General features: G+C 35.2%; 2 protein-coding genes across 4 annotated transcripts in view; both read left to right on the top strand.

Annotated features, from left to right (window-relative positions):
- Window positions 1–387: 387 nt before the first annotated feature.
- LOC128860576 (DNA-directed RNA polymerase II subunit Rpb4) lies at window positions 388–4,541 on the top strand. 2 transcript variants are annotated; one of them, XM_054098175.1, is made up of 5 exons: window positions 388–582; window positions 710–1,583; window positions 1,653–1,865; window positions 1,929–2,164; window positions 2,230–2,726. In XM_054098175.1, exons 1-5 carry the CDS (start codon window positions 519–521, stop codon window positions 2,457–2,459), a joined length of 1,617 nt encoding a protein of 538 aa, XP_053954150.1. In that variant the 5' UTR covers window positions 388–518; the 3' UTR covers window positions 2,460–2,726. The 2 variants fall into 2 exon arrangements, with proteins under 2 accessions (XP_053954150.1, XP_053954149.1); XM_054098174.1 differs by lacking the exons at window positions 710–1,583; window positions 1,653–1,865; window positions 1,929–2,164; window positions 2,230–2,726 and adding exons at window positions 2,739–2,919; window positions 4,181–4,541 and having other exon boundaries at window positions 392–582.
- A 7,572-nt stretch (window positions 4,542–12,113) lies between these two features.
- The window catches only part of LOC128860575 (uncharacterized), a 41,995-nt gene continuing 31,927 nt past the window's right edge, over window positions 12,114–22,181 (top strand). Inside the window, exon 1 of one of the 2 annotated variants that reach the window (XM_054098172.1) lies at window positions 12,114–13,083. The gene's annotated coding sequence lies outside the window, so the exon portion shown is untranslated. Of the gene's footprint in view, window positions 13,084–19,904; window positions 20,687–22,181 lie in introns of those variants that run through there. The other variant, XM_054098173.1, reaches the window with a different exon arrangement.

Below are 22,181 nucleotides of genomic sequence, written 5' to 3'. Positions count from 1 at the left end.
GATCCGATACATTAACATTTATACAAATATGGTTAAGTAATATAGTTTTATGTGGCCTTATTTATGTGTTGTATTCATATTTACAGATTTGGAATTATAAAAATTGACGTCTTCCCAACTCGATTGGGTCCACTACGGCAATTTTTTGACTTATTTTTGTCGGTACACTCTCAATTGGATAGTTATCCTTGTCTCCTGAAAACGGAAACTGTAAAGTTCTAAGAAATATATTTACTGGCTAATTCTCGTCCAAAATAATGGAACAGGGTTGCATTGCTTTTTACACCTCTCAATATTATCCAATTTCTCTCTCTGAACACTTTCTTATAAAGGGAGTTAGTGAGGACAGGCACCTAAAATATCCCTTTTCTACAAATGTGGCAGCTCCCGAATTATTAGTTGTCAGAAATGCCAAAGCCACTTCGGCAGTTTAATTTTTTTCTCTAACCATTCTCGAATAGTTCACTTAAAACATTAAACCCGTTTTTAAAGAGTTAAAATTACAAATATAGTCAAAAATGTCGTTCATGAATCCAGTGGATATGGTCGAAGAAGATGCGGCAGATCTTCAATTTCCAAAGGGTAAGTGAGAAGTACATTTTCGGCAAATGAGTTCCACAAGTGAAACGAGCAGTGACAAATATGTATTTATAAAATGTATGCGATACCATTGGGCGCAAAAATATTTTTGATTATTTTCATCTTGTAGTTGAGTTAGAAGTTCCAAACAATTTATCTAGAACAACCGCTCCGAGAAGTGAGCCGAACCAGCATCAAAGCGTCACCAAAGTTCGTTCCAAATCTGACACAAAGTATGTCACGGCTTACTACCACTCCGAAACGTTCAACAAGGCATTGGAAGCGCGCAGCAAAGCTGCCCAGAAATACTATGCCGATTACATTGAAGCGGGTGTGAATAACACTGAGCGCTGCAGCACTTGCAATTGCGATTTGTACGAACCATACATAAAATGTCCCGACTGCGAGCATACGCTGCTATGTATGCAATGCTTCGCGCACGGGCGTGAGACTGCGACGCATCTTAACACACATTCATACGTGATTGTGCGTGACGACATACAGGTATTCCCTGGCGCCAATGGTTGGACTGCGAAGGATGAGCGTATTTTGTTGCACACACTAGAGAAAAAGGGCTATGGCAATTGGGAGGCAGTTGCACATGCATTACATTACCGTCACAACGTTGAGGAATGTCGCCAACACTACCATAATTTCTATTTTGGTGGAATTTTTGAACGACTGCTTGGGCTGACGCACGCGAGGAATGCTTATTTTCCCGAACGCATGCCGTATTTGGTTAAGATGCGTTCCGTTGATCCGCCACGCAGTGATGAGACGGCTACAATGCAATTTAAAATGATGGCGGGGTATAGGTGCGCACGTGGTGACTTCGATACTCCTTACGATAACTCGGCTGAAGGCCTGTTAACGACAATCATGCAGGAAAGTTTTGCCGCAATAACTGCCACTGACGACGATGAGCATTACTTTGACGAAAGCAGTCGCGTTGTGAATGAAGAGTTACAATTGGCGGTGGTGCGCGCATATAATAATCGGTTGAGGTATGCAAATGTGCAATTTACATCAAATCCAATAGCTATAAATACTTAGATTTGTTATCATAATTTCAGGGAACGTCTACGCAGGTATCGAATAATGCGCGATCACGGACTGATTATGCCAAATCGCACGCTGGGCTGGATGTCAAAGTACGCGGACGCGCTTGGCTCCGAAGCAAACTGCAATCGCTTTCTTTCTTTTATGCAAATCTGCAACCCAATTAAATTTGATATGCTCGTTGAATCGCTAAAATATTTCTCGGATGTGCAGAAAACCATCTATAGGTAGAAATTTATTAAATATTTAGTTATTTTTTATACTTACTAACGCTTTCACCACACTAATAGGCTATATGAGCTGCGTCAGAATGGCGTGCGCACACTTGCAGCTGGTGCCTTATACTTCAAATTAAAGAAACGTCGTTTACAACAGCAACGCGATCGTGCGAAAAATGAGACATATCGCCAACTGCACGATTGGCGTAAGTTAATACCAAGCACGCACAAATTGGTACCGAATCCTTTCGCAATGTCCAATGGAGTTACAAATCCCAGAAAGAAAGCCGGGCCCATGGATATTATTGGTTTGTCGCAGACTTATGATAATTTTTTAATGCACTCTAATAAACAGATTTATTTCTCTGTACAGGTATGCCTGGCTACACGCGTCTCACCGAAGACGAACGAAAGCTTTGCAGTGTTGAGCGCATAGCACCGCAAGCATATATGGATTATAAAAACATTTTAGTAGCGGAAAATATGAAAATGGGTAATTTGCGTTTGGCCGACGCCCGACGTTTAATAAAGATTGATGTCAACAAAACGCGTCAAATATACGATTTCCTGATTAAGAATGGACACATAAATGGGCCGACGTGACCTACGAATTGCTGCGTCTCACAGCATGTTTTCGACAGTCAGTTCAACGTTACGGATTTGAATCCGGTCAAAGGCTGTCACTTCAGCAGCAATCCACAAAAATGTATGGGAATAGTTTTATGCTGTTACAATAACAACCTGAACCAAAATCAATTGACAATTATTTATAGATGTTAGTCTCAGCTATCGTTTCACTTGTGCTTCACCTGCATATTTTTGCTACCAGATGTTATTTAAATATGAAAACTAATAATTTACTTTTATTTTTGTGCTTTACAGAATTTGAAAATGCCGAGACTTTGCTCATCTCTGAAGTTCATATGTTACTGGACCATCGTAAACGACAGAACGAATCTGCGGATGAAGAGCAGGAGTTCTCTGAGGTTTTTATGAAGACATATGCATACACAGACAGTTTTCGTAAATTCAAAAATAAGGAAACAATTGCAGCGGTGCGCAGGTGAGTGAAATAGCTTGCGATGTGTGAAGTAAATTATAAACAAATAAAATACACATAAACAAAAATAAATGAATAAAAAAATAAAATTATAGAAAAAAAATTAAAAAAAAAAAAAAATAAAAAAAAAAATAAAATCAAAGAAAAAAAATTTAAAAAATATTAATAAAAAAATAAAAAAAAAAATAAAAAAAAAATAAAAAGAAATAAAAAAGTATAAAACAAAATATAAAACAAGATAAAAAAAATACAAAAAAGTGTATAAGAAAACATAAATAAATAAAAAAATATATATAAACAAATAAAATTTAAAAATACAAAATAAATAATTAAAAAAAAAAGCAAATAAAAAATTACAATAAATAAAAAAATGAATAAATATAAATAATAATAAAAAAATAGTAAAAAACTAATAATAAAAAAATAAAAAAAAAAAAAATAAAAAAATAAAAAAATAAAAAAAAATAAAAATAATAAAAAAGTATAAAAATATATAAAACAAAATATAAAACAATATACAAAATACAAAAAATTGTATAAGAAAACATAAATAAATAAAAAAATATATACAAACAATAAATAAAATTTAAAAATACAAAATAAATAATTAAAAAAAAGCAAATAAAAAATTACAATAAATAAAAAAATGAATAAATATAAATAATAAAAAAAATAGTAAAAAACTAATAATAAAAAAATAAAAGAAAAATAAAAAATTATAACAAAAAAAAAAATGAATAAAAAAAACGAATAAAAAAAAAATAAAAAAAAAAAATAAAAAATAATAAAAAAAAATACATAAATAAAAGAAATAAATGAAAAAAATAAAGGAATAAAAAATAAAAAGTAAATAAATGAATAAATAACTGAATAAATTAATAAAAAGATAAAAAATTATAATAAAAAAAAATGAATAAATAAATAAATGAAAAAATAAATAAAGGAATACAAAATAAAAAAGTAAATAAATGAATAAATAACTGAATAAACGAATAAAAAATTAATAAAAAAGGATAAAAGAAATAGAAACAAAAAAAAAACAAGAAAATAAAAACAAAAAACAAGAAACTAAATAAAAATAAATAAATAATAAATAATTAAAATAAGACATGAATAAATAAAAAAATTAAGTCATACTCATATCAATCAACTAACTCTTTAATTCAGCCTATTAAATAAACTCATTAAATATTGAATTCACATATAAACAAAAGTAATAATTTGCGCTAAACATTGCTGAACCAACTAATTTTTTTCTTTTCAGTCTTTTAATGCAAAAAAAGTTGCACAAATTCGAGTTGGCTGCCCTGGGTAACCTATGCCCCGAAGCGCCAGAGGAAGCAAAGGCGTTAATACCATCGTTAGAGGGACGTTTCGAAGATGAGGAGTTGCGACAAATACTTGACGATATAGGAACGAAACGTAGTTTGCAATACTGATGCGCTTTAATAGAGTGCAAATCTTAGCTATCTTATACGGCACATTCTAATTATAATATTATATAAATATAAATACGTAAAATATGTTGAATTGAATTTGTAAAACAAAGAAAGTAATGTTAATTTGTCTGCTATGCACTTCTTTGTCATATATTTGAATAATAAAAGACTAGTAATAAAAAACAAGTAATTGTTGTTTTTCGAAATCGTATTGTCATGAATTCTTCTTCTTCTAGATTGGCCCGATAACTGATTAAGCGATTTTGGCCAAACTTAAAGCGCGGCACTTGATTAAAGTTAGGTTTTGAGGGTTACGAAGAAGACCGAACAACTGCTAACGGTTACATTAACCACTTCACATCAGTGATGAAATTCATCAGGTGCTAAACACGCAGATGTATGAAGAAATGTCAGTCCCGTTGTTGAAAGCAATAGAATGCGTATTTATCTATCCGCAAACTGGAGTTTGAGAGTCGTGCCAGGGCAATCTTTTCAAGTGGGCAGGAGGCTGGTACATCTATCTTCACTGACGAGAGTCGGAGCAGGGGTTTGCTCTAAGTCAGCCAATTTATCTATTTCCTTCAAATGGCCGAATAGTGCCAGTATTTTTCAGGAAAAAGTCTTTGCAATACTGCTAAGTGTCTGGGGAACGTGAGAGCAAGGGAGATATTAAATTTTGTTCCGATAGTCAAGCCGCGAGAGTACTGGTGGGTGTAATCACAGGGCACAACGCCTGTGCTCAGCATATGACTGCCATGTGGGTCGTCGACAGCCTGATATGCCTAGGATAGATGAGGATGACGACACTGGAGAGTATTTTCTCTGTAGCTGTCCGGTGTTTTCCAGAATCAGACTTGCGATATTGGGTTGCGATATACTGAGTATGGACCTTAACTCTTCCGGATTTTTTAAAATTCATCAATGAAACCAATAAATTTGTGGAAGAGTGATCTCAAACTCATTTTTCTGTCGTAACGCCCACATTTTATCTTTCCTATCTCTATTCTTTCTAATGAATTTTTTCCGGGTGTACTACAATGGTTAGGAGACTGAGTGCTTGGACTTGTCCAATCCCCCACAAATCTAATCTAATCTAAGTCATGACGCGATCAAGGCAGATAACATTTCCCTGATCTCAGAGACCTCCTACGCGGTCATCGACATACCCCTGACTGTTGTTAAAGCGGAATTGAACAAAATATTTTTCAGGAAAGCACAGAACAGATAGAGCTCCATTTCTTTATGTGCTATTTCGAAAACCATGTGGCCCCAGTGCAATAGACGAAGGACCTAAAAAAATCTTGGGGGCTCCACGTCATTCAATTTCCAAGCTCCTTGCTTTGCTTACCGGTCACTGGACGATCGGCTCACATGCGGAAAAGCTAGGTTCACCATTTGACCCACATTGCAGAAGTTGTGGGGACCTTTTAGAAAAGGACATTGATGATCACTTTCTTTGCAAATGTCCAGGTTTAGCAGCTAGACGATTAAGGTCACTGAGTGCTCGTTTCTGCGACAGCCTGGGGTAATGCGCTAACCTAAATCCCATCAAACTTCTTGATTGCATCAGCATCTAAGCATCCACATTTTTTTCTTCAATAATTACACTGAAAATACTTTTCCCAGGAAATCTGGGCCCAACATTATTTGATTGAAATTTAGCAGGCAAGATGAATGGATATTTTTCTATAGTAAAGGGTGTTTTTTTTAGAGGTTAGGTTTTCAAGTTGGCACTACTTTTTTCGTAGATGGTCTTTTTTACAGCTGTCACTTGATTTATGCTCAGTTTAGTTTGCCATTTTATAATGAATAGACTTACACCTGAACAACGTTTGCAAATCGTGCAAATTTATTACGAAAATAATGGTTCGGTTCGCGCGACGCATCGCGCGCTGCGTCCAATATTCGGTCGACATAATCGTCCATCAGAGTCACTAATTCGATTAACCATGGATCGGTTTCGCACCACGTTTGCTCTAGTGGATAATACGCATCCTCAGAGACGTCGTACAGTGCGCACCAAAGACGCTATTGCTGCTGTGGAGCAGAGTATCGAAGAAGACCCGAATGAGTCCATCGGCCATCGCGCGCAGCAATTGGAGATGTGCCCATGCACTTTATGGAAGATTTTGCGGAAGGATCTTGGTTTGCGGGCTTACAAAATCCAACTCGTGCAAGAATTGAAGCCGAACGACCATCAAGCGCGTCGCACGTTCGGTGTATGGGCCCAAAACGAGATGGCCACCGATCCCGATTTTCACAAGAAAATTTTGTTCAGCGATGAAGCTCACTTTTGGTTGAATGTGTATGTCAATAAGCAAAATTGCCGCATTTGGAGTGAACATAATCCACAAGCCATTGCTGAGACTCCGTTACATCCTCAAAAAGTCACTGTTTGGTGTGCTCTATGGGCAGAGGGAATCATTGGTCCATATTTCTTTAAAAATGAAGCCGGCCATAATGTTACAGTCAACAGAGCGCTATAGAGCCATGATTAATGACTTTTTCGTGCCTGAATTGGACGATGTTGATGTGGACAACCTTTGGTTCCAACAAGACGACGCTACATGCCATACAGCCAACGCAACAATCGATTTATTGAAGGAAACTTTTGGTGAGCGCATTATCTCGCGCCGTGGACCTGTGGCGTGGCCTCCAAGATCGTGCGATTTAACACCGCTGGACTATTTCTTGTGGGGCTATGTGAAGTCGCTTGTCTACGCAGATAAGCCCGAGACGATTGACGTCTTGGAAGAGAATATTCGGCGCGTTATTGCTGACATACGGCCCCAATTGCTGCAAAAAGTGGTCGAAAATTGGGCCTCTCGGCTGGAATTTATTCGAGCCAGCCGCGGCGGCCACTTGCCCGAAATCATTTTTAAAACATAATGGCAAACCCTTATCTTTATAATAAAGCTAAATTCTTGACCATAACATTAAATTATATACGTTTTATTTCATCTTGAAAACCTAACCTCTAAAAAAAACACCCTTTAGCTTAAGGGGTCAGAGGCCCGAAAAAATTATGATTTTCAATCATTTTTTGCTAGACAATTGTTTTATTTTACAAAAACAAAAATATAGCATGTTTCGACTTGATTTTAACAACATTTAAAAAAAAAAAATTAATAATTGTAAAAGTTATCGCTGTTATCGCAGAATAAATCTACCAAGCGGTTTTTAAGTTACAGTGATCACCAGTTCAAAAAACATAGTTTTGAGAAAAACGCATTTAAAGTTTTGTTATCGATTCCGGAGCGCCCGAGCGTCCTTTGTTAACTCTTTCCGGGGCGCTGGTATAAAATTTATACCACTTATTTAAATGTTTTTCCTGCATTTTATGCGCATTGGTATAATTCTTTTACCACTTATACAGGCAAATTTAAGCTTATATTTTCTAAAAAAAAATATAACAAGTGTTTGAAAGAGATAAATATATATGTTTTTTACGCGCAAAATTAATAGAATATTGAAGTATTAAAGTGTTACTCAGAATTTATCATATTTTGTAAATAAAAGCACGAACAGCATCGGTTTCCTACAATTTTAATAAAATAAAGTGTTAATGAATTAATTACTCAGCCAATGGAATAAAAATAATCAAAAGACTTAGTGTGGAAAGTGATTAAAGTTCCTGGTACAAAAAGTATACCACCGTGCGGTATATACGTATGTAAATGGCAATGGCTAAAAAACTTAAGCAGGGTTCGAGATATACTATATACGGGTAAAAATGGAGATCTAATCGAAAAAAAACTTGGACAACGGGTCGTTCTCGGCTTAACTACTGATTTTAGAGGTAAACACCATAAAGTGTTTTTCGATAATTTTTTCACTTCGTTCAACTTGATTCTTGAACTGAAAAAGCAGTTGATAAATGGATGCGGAACAGTGCGAACCAATCGAACATTTCTTCCTACCGATATTAGACCTGGTAAGCAATTAAAACGGGGCGACTATGATTGGCAAATTAGTGATTCTGGTATACTCTTTACGAAGTAGATTGACAAAAGAGAGGTTACAGCTTTATCTAACTTTCATGAACCGAGTAAATTTGTAAATGCCAACGCCAAAGCGATGGTTCTGTCAAAGAAATCGAAAAACCTGAAATAATACACGACTATAATATGCACATGAATAACGTTGACAAGTTAGATCAGCTGAAGAAGTACTACGATCCACGATCCCTTAAGGACTTCAAACTTGATTTGATTTCAATACTATGCAGTTCAGCCTCACCACCTACTCTTGGAACCAAAAATAAAAAGCAAGCTGGAGTCCGCATAAAGAAAAATAAACCTTATGTAGATCCAAGCCTACGATCGTCGTCATCTCACCAACCAGTCAGAACAACCTTACGTAGATGTGCGTACTGCAGCACGACAAGCCACCAAAGAAGGACTCAGTGGATGTGCTCAAGTTGTAATGTGCCACTTTGCCTCAGCAAAACAAAAACTTGTTTCAATGAGTTTCATAAATAATCCTCGCACTCCATGCGCGATGGTATACCAATCGTACCACATCCTTCTACAAAATCTTGCAAGGATAAAAATTTTTTTTTTACATTTTCTTTATTAAATGTCTCGAATAAATGAAATAAAAAAATCTTTGTGTTTAATTTTTAGCGATTTTTTTCAGTGCGCCGGAAAGAGTTAATTGTTGAATAACTCGAAAAATATTTGTCGGATTTACTTCAAATTTTCACACAATATTTTCAAGATATTATACTTTAAGAAAATGCAAAAAAAACATATCCATTTTTTTGAAAATTCTGACTAAACCTAACCCTTTAAATAACTTTGAATTAAACGATTTTTTTTTAACTCTAATCACTTCAGGGTTAATAAAATCTAAGCATATTTTTTTGGTCGCACTCTTTTCGCCTACTAACATAGTTAAGACTATTACAAATCCAACGCTTGATTGTATAATTGGCATTTTCATTGAGTTGCTACGAAATTGCACCGACTGCAGCAGCTTGAAAAGCTTTGAGTGCCGACAATACAGGTTTGTCTCTAACTAAATTTGGTTCAACTCGGCCTTTGCTGCGGTAAGCGAAGTTGCAGCGTAACCGTTTATGTTGTATATTATAAGAGCTCGTATGCATGTACATATAAGTATTTTTTTCTATGCAAAAAAAAGCATTCAAGTATTTATTTAAAATATATGGGCAATCTAAAATGAGTGGATTTATATTAGGTAGTCTGAAAAGTTCGGTTCCCTCATGGCCTTCAACTCGAATATCTCTTATAATCGTAATAATGCCCGTTAATACAGCTCGAAGATAAATCGCTCGTTTGTTGGAAGAAGTTTATGACTCAAAAAAAAAAAAACAGAATTTGAAAAAACAAAATGGTTTAACAGTTTTAATTAACAATGCACATTTACATTTTAAGTAAAAGTAAAGATACAATTTCATCTAATGATTTACTCTTAAGGAGGTATTCTAGTGTCAAGGTATAAATTTCGCACGGTTTTTGAAGCGCTGTGCAAGGGAAACAAAAAAAATTTTCACCATCCATTTTTTTTATCACTATTTATTGATTATTATTTATTACATTAAAAACTATCCCAAAAACAAAAAAAATAAAATTGACAAAATTATGCGCAGTCAAAGTAAAGGGTCCAAAAAAAGAGGGTGTCCTGGCGTGCATGATTCCAGCTCTATTGGGGATCTGAAAAACAAAAACCAAACGAATTCTGCATTATTATAGATGCCGCTATTGGACAAGTAAAAAAAAATGTTTCACAATATGGCGGCCGTTCGAAAAAAATTGTTTTTTGCATATTCTTTCAACAATTCCGATTTTCTTTAAATAGTAAATGCAAAGTTATAGTCTCGAGCTCGGGTCATCCGATGAAGGAATGTGTAATGAGCATTCTACCAAAATTTGAAGTAAATCGGTCAATTGGAACTCGAAATACTTGTATTCTTACCGCCAGCTCGAAAAAAGTAGTTTTGAGAAAAATGCGTTCCAAGGGAAACACCTACCGTCTTTTGTTGAGTTGAAGCGGGCGGATCGGAACCGATGCCTTGTCACCAAAAAGACTAAAACTCATGAAATAATAGGAATTTTAAAAAAATCCTCTTACTGTCCAAACTTTAAAAATATGCAAAAAAAAAATTCAATTTTTTCAAAATTCTACACTAATATAGAATTTAATAAAGGGTTTCCAATAACAGGTGTTATCTATCGCTATCGAGAGATCATTAACGAATTTTTAATGGCCGGAATTGGACGGTATTGATCTGGACAACGTTTTTCAACAAGACGGCGCTACGTGTCACATAAGCAACGAAACCAGAAAAAGTTTCCGGAGCGTGTTATCTCTCGAAGGGGTGATCACAACTGGCCACCGAGATCTTGTGATTTAACACCTTGTGACTTTTTACTTTGGGGCCACATGAAAGAGAAGGTCTACGCCAACAGCCCAGGGTCGATTGAAGACCTCAAAGATGAAATTCGTAAAGCTATCGAGGACATAGGGCAGCCACTTTGCAATTCGGTGATGGAAAATTTCATGAAAAGGATATTGCCCTGTAAGCGTGGTCGTGGTGGTCATTTGTCTGATGTTATTTTCCGCTATTCCTCTTTATAATGAAATAAACATCCGATCATTTATATTAAAAAATAGCATTTTTCTTTGAATATCAAAATAACACCTCTAATTGGAAAACCCTTTATATAACGACATGCATTTTTTTTAAACAGCATAAATAAGTAAAATATTAACAAACTGCGCAAATCGAGTTGGAAATGAAATTTGTAGAAACCTCATGACATCAACACCTATCTGGCTATACCGACAAAACCTCAGAAGAATCTAACTACTGAGTAGCCTTAAGTGCAGCTCCTCAATCAACATAAGCTTTTACTCTTCCAGCCACCAGAAAAAGTCTCTCCCTAACTATATGTTGCATGCCTGAAGTGGGAGCCCACGACTATTATATAATCAGCATACCTAGCATGCTTTACCTGGTCTAAAGCGGCAGGTCATAGCAGCTAAAGAAAAAGTTAGTTTTATCGCGAAACGGCATGTTAGGTGAATATTCAAATGAAAACACCAACACCAAAAGTAGCGGCGCCAAACAGCTGTGAAAGCTGAAAGCCAACGTGTGCCGCAAAATACTGTAGCCAAAAGAGAAAACAACAAAAACAAAAAAACGCTATAAAACTATGAATATTAACAACTTGGAATGCGCCAACATCTCTCAGCGATGAGCAGAAATTAAAAGTAAGCATTGCGGAGAAAAGCTATAAAAATAAAATCAACAACCGAGTCAGCGTAGTAGAAGCACAAACAAAGAGGCTGAGTTGAGAAGCACTTAAGAGAAGAGCAGCGGGAGTAGCACCTAACCGCAGTGGGCAGCCAATATTCGTGCGCTGAAATCATGGATACCTACAGCAGCGTCGAAAACGTCGACGTAGAAGATGATGTCGCTAAAATCAGCCACTTTTCGAGCACCAACATTAAGAAAACCTTGCGTATCTCCAAGATCGCAAAGACGCTTCGCAGCTGTTGGCCCACACACACACACAAAGTCGCTCAAAGATGAATAGAAATTGTACGAGTTGAGCGCGGAAGGCGGGCGGTGGCATTAGTAAGGTGAATGAGGTTTTGTAGAGCAGCGACTGCAGTTTCTATGGAGAGGCTGATTTTCGGGAAATACAAATGTGTATGTATGTATGTATGTATGTATGTATGTGCAAGTATACTATATTTAATTGTGCTGCGAAAAAGCACCGTTACCTAGCATGTGGTTTTTGTTATTGACTTTGCTTATTTTTCATCAATATACGTGCATTTATACGTATTTATTTATTCAATTTTTTATTTTTATTTATTTATTTTTTTTTTGTTCAAAAACAACTGACTCCGTAGCCAACAAGATCAGCAGGCGTCGTTGAGCGACGAAGATCAAAGCTGGTTGTGCGCTACAGCGGCGCGGCGAGAAGATACACTGATTCAGTCAGCAGTGATCAGCGAACGACGAGTACACCAAAGTGAACTCAACGGCAACGGCAACAGCAACGGAAAAGGCAACAACTATTAGGCAACTCACCGAGCTATCGACGTTTTTGCATTGTATCACGATATATGTATATTAGGTAGTATGTGGAAAACACGCGGGTGAATGTGAAGAAACACGCGGCATGCCGAAAATCGAACCGATCTATCGAAGAAACGACAGTTTTCACACTTTTTACGGTGCAAAATTTGCTGATTTTTCATAATTTGCATGAAAGTGCGCGCATTACTTCTTGTAGATAATACTCATTATTATCTTTTTGTTGCTGCATTGTGTGTTTGTGCTTTTTTATTATATTTGTTTCTTGCAACGTCTCCAAAGGCATTGAAGTGTCGGTCAAAGTGATGGTAAGCAGGCGGCGCGCAACAATTTGCGGTCTCGGTCTTAATGCTTCTATGCCAAAGTGTATTTAAGTTCACACATTGTGCTTATTGTTGTTGGCATTAATATTGTAGAATAAGTGAAAAATATTACTCGCTGCGAAAGCTAAAGGCAAAGCCAATGATATTAAAAAGCCATCGGAAGCGCATAAATATTTACACAAGAAAAAAGTGACGCAAGAAAGAAAACTCAAACGGAGAGAGGAATAGAGTTGAGGTGTTTTATTGTATAATAAAAAAAAAAACAGCATCTACAGACTACGTTGCAGTTTGCAGTGGTCGGGGCACAAAGAAGCGGCGTTGAAAAATCTTGCTGGTGAGTGGTGAAAAAAATTGAAGTGACTGTATCGTAGTATAAATCATATTTAGGTACAGATGTATGTGTTCATTAGTATACTACCCAACACAAAAAAAAGTATGCACATAACCACATATGAATGTGTAGTGGTGTGTTCCAGGAAAAACCGGGCAATATGAAATTAGAGTGCAAAAAGCCGCAACAAACAACTGAAGTTTCACAACTGCGAAGGGAGTGCGCAGCTGAACTGGCATATCTGCCGAGCTTTGAGCTCATTCGATTTTATCAGTGTTTACCTTATGAGGAGTGGGTGAATAGACGGCTGTTAGGAGGAGCAGAAGTGAAAGGCTGAAGAGTGAAATGAAGATGCATGTTGTGAGCTATTACCTTTTAACCGCGAGCGAGAGACCACAAAAGGTGGCGCATACAGAGATACTGCTCCTCGCTTTTCAGTGACTTTTATATAACCAGCTGAGCTAAGTTGACGTATTTGTAGAACTTTGTTTACATTTTTTTGTTTACAAACAATTTTTTTCTTTCTATTCTCTTTCCTTTTATCTTCTTTGTTTATGGTAATCTAAACCAATTTTTCATTTTTGCTAAAAATTCTTCGCTATTTTGATATTCTCTTCATAATTATTTCACACATTTCACTTATATTACGTTACAGTGAAGCTGTACTCACTTTTTCACTTCAGTCTGCGAAATCTTGTTTCCCATAATTTTTTATACTTCATGACTCAGAAGTGTTTGGGGAACTCCCTAACATATCTGTAGAGCTTTGACCAAAAAGCTTATGCGAATTTATCAGCGCTAAGTTTAGAGAGAGTGGGAGACCGGAGAGGGTTGTAAGGGAAGAGGTGAATAGAATTCGAAGTTGTACTTATCTCAGCTTACACTCGTACAAGCATCTGGAACATCGGAACTAGAGGAGGAACTAACTCTGGATGCACAGTATATATGGGAAGCATTGACCTCCCATAGGATAGCCAAAATAATGCCTTGAACTTGCAACACGAAAACAACCGACTTTATTTTATCACTCCTAAGGAAGGAAATAAAAAATGTAAAATATTGGTTGGAGTACTGACGGGATATTATCTCACTCCATATCACGCAGACCCTTGTGACCTATGTGAGATGTGATCAGATCAGTCAGTTATGCCTAACCTAACCTATGTTACCTCAGTTTAATATCTGCGATAGCCTCTTACTGCTTTGAGGCAGTTAGTCTACGACCTGCGAGGCCAATTGAAGACGTTGGTAATCATCCACAATACCACCTATTCAATGACTTTAAATCATGCACGTTAGATCCTTACGGTTTTTAAGCACACCTCCAGTAAAATATTTCTTTGTAATATATTACAAAAAATGAGATCTTAGTGGCTTGACTCTTCAGGTGGCGTTCACTTATGCAGAACGAATGCTAGGCGAATGAAAAAATAAGCAATTAGTGCAAAACTCACTCTTAAGCAATGACATTCGAAGCAATAAATCAGAAGGTTTCAAAGGAAGTAGAATTAGAGATTTAGTTCCTTATTTTTCTCAAAATTTCAAGCCGCCATAACAAATCTGAGAATTCTGAGAAATATAAAAAATTTAAATATTGTATCCACAGCATTTCTGTTAAAAAATACATCATCTTAATGAAGCAAAGCAGATACGTAAAAGGAAAATGGTTTGTGTTGTACACCTCCTTTAGACTAGAGTGCAGACAAGAGAACCAAAAAAAAGATTTTTTCATTCCATATCTTTACCTTTCCGACATCGCGATGTTAAATATCCGGTGTTGTTTTTAGCTGTATGAGAACCCTTAGATAGATATATTAACATTTCTGTACAGTAACGTTTGGGAAGCCATCATGAATCGTTCAACACTTCCAAATTGTGGAAATTCACTTTACAAAAGCAAAAAAAATCTGTTCGCGAAGATCATAGAGTACTCGCGGCATCTTTTCTTTCAAAATGAGGAGGGAACTGCCGTTACGGTGAATGGCGCTATCGAGTCATGCTGACTGAATTTTGTTTCCAAAATTTAATCACCTAAAATGGCATTTGATTGCAACAAGACAATTCAACTTCAATGCGCTTAACAATCTAAGTAGTCCGAAATTGGACTGATCGAGTGGACCATCCTGCCGGATATCATATTCAAAAAATAAATGCCATGAAATATCTGCTGGATTATAATAAAAAAATGCATTTAAATAATATTTATGTTTTTTATTATCATTTTAAGTTCTTAAGCTATTAAAAAACAATCAATACGAGCTCCAACCCCTCAAAGAGCAAACATTTTTGTGAAGCTCCACGTTCCTCCTTAGAATCGCAAATCCACTTCTTCCAATAAATCCACTCTTTCCAGCAAATCCAACACTTCCACAATACCCACTTATAGATCTGTCTTTGAATCGTTTGAAAAACCTAATGTAACTACTGCCCTATCTGGAACTTGATTCACAGGCACCCACTTAAGTTCAAGTGTCATATTGCGATAGAATTAAATACCAAATTACATTTCTGGAAAATAAAAAAAAATGCGAGCATTTTCTAGTGCATTCAATGCTTATAAGGTGACACTGCAGTGTCTCATTTGGTCTCTGAAATTCCATCAGAAACTTTGTATTTAGGTCCATGTGGGCACTATTGCTATTTTTATTCTCAAAAATATTTATTTTTTCCTCTCCACTTTACTTGGAGTGCCCCGCACATGGTAACATGTTTACATTCATACTTATACCTACAGGCACTGGCTACTCAATCATGAATGAAAAACCTGAATAGTACTGAATTTTAACTGTTGATAAAAATAATACGTATTATTATTATATTATTATAAAATAGAAAAACGCATTATTTTGTGCATTTGGAGTGATGTGTAGTATTGATATGTAATTTAAAACATCTCATAAATATAATATTTTTTCGGCGCGTCTTAATTTCTATGAGCGCCCTCATTCTTATGAGCATGTTTGGATGCATTTATTAATATTATTTTGGTTGAGCGTCGACATTATACTGTAGGTTTACCACAATTTTCAATGGAAGAACTAGAGAAGAGCCGAGCTAAGGCACTTAATAATATTTAGCAAATTCAAAGTGTTAATGACACAGTCCTGCGAGGGTGAGTTTCTAGAAAGGCTGTACTTGTTTCTTGTAGTTTTTTATGCGCTGAAAACGAATCTGACCTTCAAAATGCTCCATCACGTCAGGATTTTTGGTAAATGAAGCCTAAAAGGTCAAAAAATGGCCATTTTAGCCATTTTTGATAATTTTTTTTGGGATAGAAAATTTTTGTTTTCAATTTTCGACGAAAAGGTTGCATAGTACAACTCTTTAGCTTTAAAACCCATTTTTTTAAATTATTGTACGATTTTTTAAAAAAAAGTTATGACATTTTGAAATTAACAGTTTAAGTTACGTATACGTTGGGTATAACGTCTATTGGCGTAACTGAAACTGTTAATTTCAAAATGTCATAACTTTTTTTTAAAAAATCGTACAATAATTTTAAAAAATGGGGTCTAAAGCTAAAGAGTTGTACTATGCGACCTTTTCGTCGAAAATTGAAAAAAAAAATTTTCTATCCCAAAAAACATTATCAAAAATGGCTAAAATGGCCATGGAGCATTTTGAAGGTCAGATTCGTTTTCAGCGCATAAAAAACTACAAGAAACAAGTACAGCCATTCTAGAAACTGAAAAAAGTTAAATTTCGCAGGCCTGTGTGATTATCTTAGCTGTACGACATGGTGCGCCGTCCTGCGGGAAAGTACTTACTGATGAGTATATCTCTCCTTGGAATGGGCGAGACTACCTATATATTGACTCAGAATTCTAATGTGCTGGACAGGGAGCAGTGATTGTAAAGGGTTTCTGTACCTTAAATTTCTAGACAGCTAATGCAAGTGGCTGAATATCTTTACCTGTTCCTCTTCACAAATTTTTTAACTTGCGTTATCGCTTCTACTCGTTTTTTATATACATTTTTTATTACTTACGATATATACCTATGAAATGAGAGCTTTTTTTCAATTTCACCTGGTTTTAATAGCTCGTACCAAATCATACCACGCTGATCTCAGAAAACACACAGCATTGCCTTGCGGCCGAAGCGATTTGGTTTGGCCTTTGTTTTTGGCTTGTGACCGGGCGGACCTTACGATCGTTTACGCTTGGGATTGGGGAAATCCACCCATTTTTCATCACCCGTAACGACTCGATGCAAAAAAGACTTCCTTTTGAACCGGGAGAGCTGCATTTCACAAGTGGTTTCACGATGTCCGCAAATCGTAGTTTGAAGGCACGAAATTCGACATTTTTAAGAGCGACAAAAATGCATTGTTGTATGAAACGTAACAAGCAATGAACTGCATATTGTTGGCAGATGGCAGACGAAAAAAACAAGACATTTGGGAAGGTTTAATAATACTCCTAATGAAATCTATGGACTAATAGCTGAAAGTCTCACTTCATATACCTATGTACCCGTAAATACTTAAAGATACTTACAATACCATACTCTTCAGCTTTTATTTTTAGATTATTTAAAAAAATGTGTCTGCTATACTTACTGAGCGAATACAAATCAACAGGTTTTTACCCTCCTAAGAGCTTTAAAAGTTGGTTTAAATTACCGACTGCCACTTCTACTAATATTTCACAAAAACAAAAAAAAAATATCAAAGGAAATTAGCGTGAAACAGTTATATTTTGCGAGCTAAATTGAAATTGAATTATTGTGGTCACGAAATGAAGGTTAAGTAAAAGCAGCAACTTATGGTGCTCACAGTCACCAGCGTAAACGCAGGCCTGTGCCAGCTGACACGATGAAACTAATGAGAGCCCCATGTAAATGAATTCTCACACTTCCGTTCTGTAGTATAGTAGATTTTATCGTAGGACTAGAATTGTGTCAGCTGATTGCTCTCTCACCACACAGCGTTGCCAAACAGTACATTTTGAAAACATGTACAAAATAAACTTAGACAAATTATAATATTTATTAAAATAACTTAAAAACAATGTTGAATAATGTTAATTATAGATAAATGAACTATTTGCATTTGTTGGTTCTGGCTTTGGTTTCTTATACAATTGCCATGAAAAAGCTCCTCATAAAAATATCTGCCGTTCGGAGTCGGCTTGAAATTGTAGGTCCCTCCATTTGTGGAACAACATCAAGACGCACACCACAAATAGGAGGAGGAGCTCGGCCAAACACCTAACAGAAGTGTACGCGCCAATTATTTATTTTTTATTTAGTTTTCTTATACAATTAAAAATTGTAACTGATAACGGGGATATGTGAAAAAGTGTGTATATCAATGCAAAATTGTGTCGATACCATCAAACACAAATCGATGTATTGTGTAAATATGTAACTAAAAGGACGCAGTTGTTTTCTTCTACAATTTTGTGTATCCTACGGGTAGCGGAAAGGGACTACCATACTTTGGAGAGTGTGAGCACCAATATGTTTAAATTTTTGAAGAGAGATTTTTAACGTCAAAGTTTTGCTAACTGCCTTTTAATAAATCAATGGGGGGAAAATGGGGAAAATATTACAAAGAATAAAAAAAATCTCACAAAAGATTCTAATTCAAAAACCCAAAAGGGGTTTACTACCGAAGACCTTTAAAAATTAATTTACATAAAAAACACAAGAAGCAGTAATCGGTCACAATTCAATGGCCACGGACTGCAGAATGCACGCAATTTGTGGAACGATATTTGCCTTTCCGTATGTGGGTGGTGGTGTGAGATATTGTGTATTGTGTATTGTGGAGGCTGCAGCACCAACCGTCAGCACTAGCAGTTTTTGCAACCTCTTCTTGCGTTTGAGCCGGATCTTGATCGAGCAATTCCTCCAATTCGGTATCCATGAACTTTGGCGGCGCACCCTCGCGTTCTTCGTCTTCCAAGCCAAAATCACCACTTTTAAAGCGTGCAAACCACTTCTGGCACGTTCGCTCAGATAGAGCATGCTCACCATAAACTTCCACCAAGATACGATGACTTTCGGCTGCTTTTTTCTTCATATTAAAATAATGAAGAAGAATTCCCCGCAAAAACACATTATTTGGCACGAAATTCGACATTTTCAAGTGTGGTAAAAATATTGTTGTTTACGCTTCAAATAAAAAACTTATACTGACGTTTGTGCCTTACGACAGTAGCTCTCCAATGAATGTTTGGAAATGTGGATCGATGGAATAATAATCAAGTTACGCCATCTGTTGTAAAACCGCACGAACTTATAAATAGACCTATTAGTAAATTTTATAATATTTTTTTAACGAATTAAGATTATTAGAATGTTATTTGTAAAAACTTCTGTATTAGTCTATTATTTATTTTTGTTGAATAATTTTTTACTTAAATAAATAAATAAAGACTTGAGAGTTTATTTGTTTCTAATTTAATTCTAATAATTTTTGATAAGTGAACTTAAATCCAAGTTGAAAACTTTGTGCAAATTAAAAACAAAAAAATGTTCATCAAAATTCCACCCTTCTCAATCAGAATCTTTAATGGCCCATTAACTTTTTGGCATAATAAAGTGCAAGTTTGAAGGGGCTGAAATATCGCGTTGATTTTTAATATTTTTTTTTTTTTGCTGACGGTATTGGCCGTTTTTATCTATATCAAAAAATATCGACCATTCGTTATATGAAGGAAATGCACAAAACCGCCAGAAAAAAATTGTCTAAACCTTAAATGAAAATTTATAGAATCTTTTTTAAATATGCACAAAATTTAGTTATCGCCGTGTACAGTTGAAGGAAGTTAAGAGTAAATATGTTCTAAAGGAAGTTTTCTTGCAGCTTTCCTCAAAAAATTGTTGAACATAATTATTTTTACAGATAATAATTTATTATAAGAATTTCGTGAATTTGGATGTCCTGCCAAACTAAAAGGGTTAAACCATTAAACATCAGCAGAAAACTTTTTGTGCTATTATTTGAATTGCAAGATAAAAATCCAAAAATTGCCAGGTATCCCATTTTATTTTTAATTTATTTTAAAATTAAACGCTACTTGTCTAAAATTACTTGTCTGTCCGTTATTACGACAGCTCCTTCTTAAATTTATGAATGTTCAAAACGCCTGGTTGGCGCGTACGCTATAGCCGAACTTCCTTCGCGGCTCGATTAGTTTTTAAAACGGTGTATTACAGACAGGGCCGTAGAGTGCATATCCGGACCCCCAAATGCGGGCCCTTTCCAATTACATGTGTCGGGCCTAATTACAGATATTATTCCTAGTCACCCTTTACTATAAGGCATCGTCAGCACCGTGTTATTTTTTTATTTTGTTGTTTTTTCATGTTGTACAGTGTAATTTAAACAAGTGAAGTAAGCAGCGCAACAGGTAAAAAATATTAGTTGGAGGAAAACAGGAAAGTAATTAAACGCCAATGAAAGTAAAATCAGTGGAAGCTAAGAAACGCACGCGGTAGCGTCAGCTCGGAGCGAGACTAAGGAAATATTTCAAATAAAAAGGCGAAATACAAAAACTTGTTTATGCTCGTTAATAGGCAAATGCGGAATAGTATTAAAATCTCACTTTATTTCGAAACAAATGCAGTCTGCTACGTCAAAGTCTTCGCATTGTTGGTATGTATAAGCAATCACACAAACATTCATTGATTTAATTCGCTATTTGTGTTGTTATTTTTTTGTTGCTGTTCTCTAAACCCAATCGGACGGCGTACATAGTTCGCATAGCTTTTCGAGCGAATTTTTCGTGTTATCAGCACAAAAAAAGGGATTTTTTGTGAGTGTTTTGAAATTTAAATTTAAATTTGTAAGAATCACATTTTTATTTAATTATAATAATTTGTCTGTCACAAAAATTAATTACTTTGCTCATACTTGCAGTTTGATTTTCAACAAAATTTTATTAAACAGCAAAAATAAACGAATTAAAAATTTTGTGCAAAACCCCATAATGAAATTAAATGTTAAAATTGCACTAATTAGTTATGACACCACTGCAGCCATTACTATAATGGCACAGTAGCGTAATTTTACGGTGAATACTAATATTTCACAAAAACAAAAAAAAACGTTACAGAAAATTAGCGTGAAACAGTTATATTTTCCGAGCTAAATTCAAATTGAATCATTGTGGTCACGAAATTAAGATAACACTGTGCAACAAATTCAGGTTAGCAAAAATTAGGTCCATTCTGAGAGTGGCGGGTGAAAATAGAGGCGAAATTAGAAGACCCGTATCGCGCCGTTTTTTTATGTTAGTTCGAATTTGTTTTTAATCGTCCTTCGAAGTTTGCAGTCAAATGCCGATTTTCAGTATATTGTTTCATAAGTACCACAAAAATTTTCGAAATCAATTTTTTCAAAAATTGTAATTGTTGCACAGGTCTCTAGCAATAATTTGGCTTTTACAGGTCTTCCAATTTCGCCTCTATTAAAATAAGAAATGCATCAAACTTGTGTTTAAATTCTCTACTACACTCATGCATGCAGATATGTTTAAGAAAAAATATGAAAAATATCACAAAAATTAAAAAAAAAAATCGGAAAAAAAATTTCAATTCAAAAACCCAAAGGGGGTACTGAATTACAATTAAAAAAAATTAAAAATAAAAAAAATGTCTTCTAAATCAGTATAAATTTTTTAATAGAGAGGCAGTAAATATACTCGATTCAGTCAACTAGTGTAAAGGCGAGAATGCCAACATATATAAATAATTGTCTTTAATTCAAAATTAATACCAGTGTTCTCAACTACAAACGCTTCTTTAATATTTTAATGATTTAAAACGAAATCCATACTGTAATATTCATACTTAATATTTTTTATTGTTATGAAAATTACGAGACGCATTTTTTTCTATTTTTGGACAATTTTGCTAAACTCTTAAATTAAATTAAATTAAATTTAAATTTATCACAACAAACTTGCCGGCAACCCTAATAAAATATTATTTCCTATTCAATTATATTTATTTTTCTATCAATTTATATTCTGTGGAAAACTTTATTTTTAATACCCCATTAGCCTAGGATTAACTTCAATGCTAGAATCTGGAAGGGCTGCAAAATACATTTCACAGCTGTTATGGCCTCAAAATTTGATAAAAAAACG

Source organism: Anastrepha ludens, chromosome 4 (assembly GCF_028408465.1).
Source record: "Anastrepha ludens isolate Willacy chromosome 4, idAnaLude1.1, whole genome shotgun sequence".
Taxonomy (NCBI): Eukaryota; Metazoa; Arthropoda; class Insecta; order Diptera; family Tephritidae; genus Anastrepha; species Anastrepha ludens.
The sequence above is the reverse complement of the archived record's forward strand: the minus strand, read 5'-3'. Positions and strand labels throughout refer to the sequence as shown.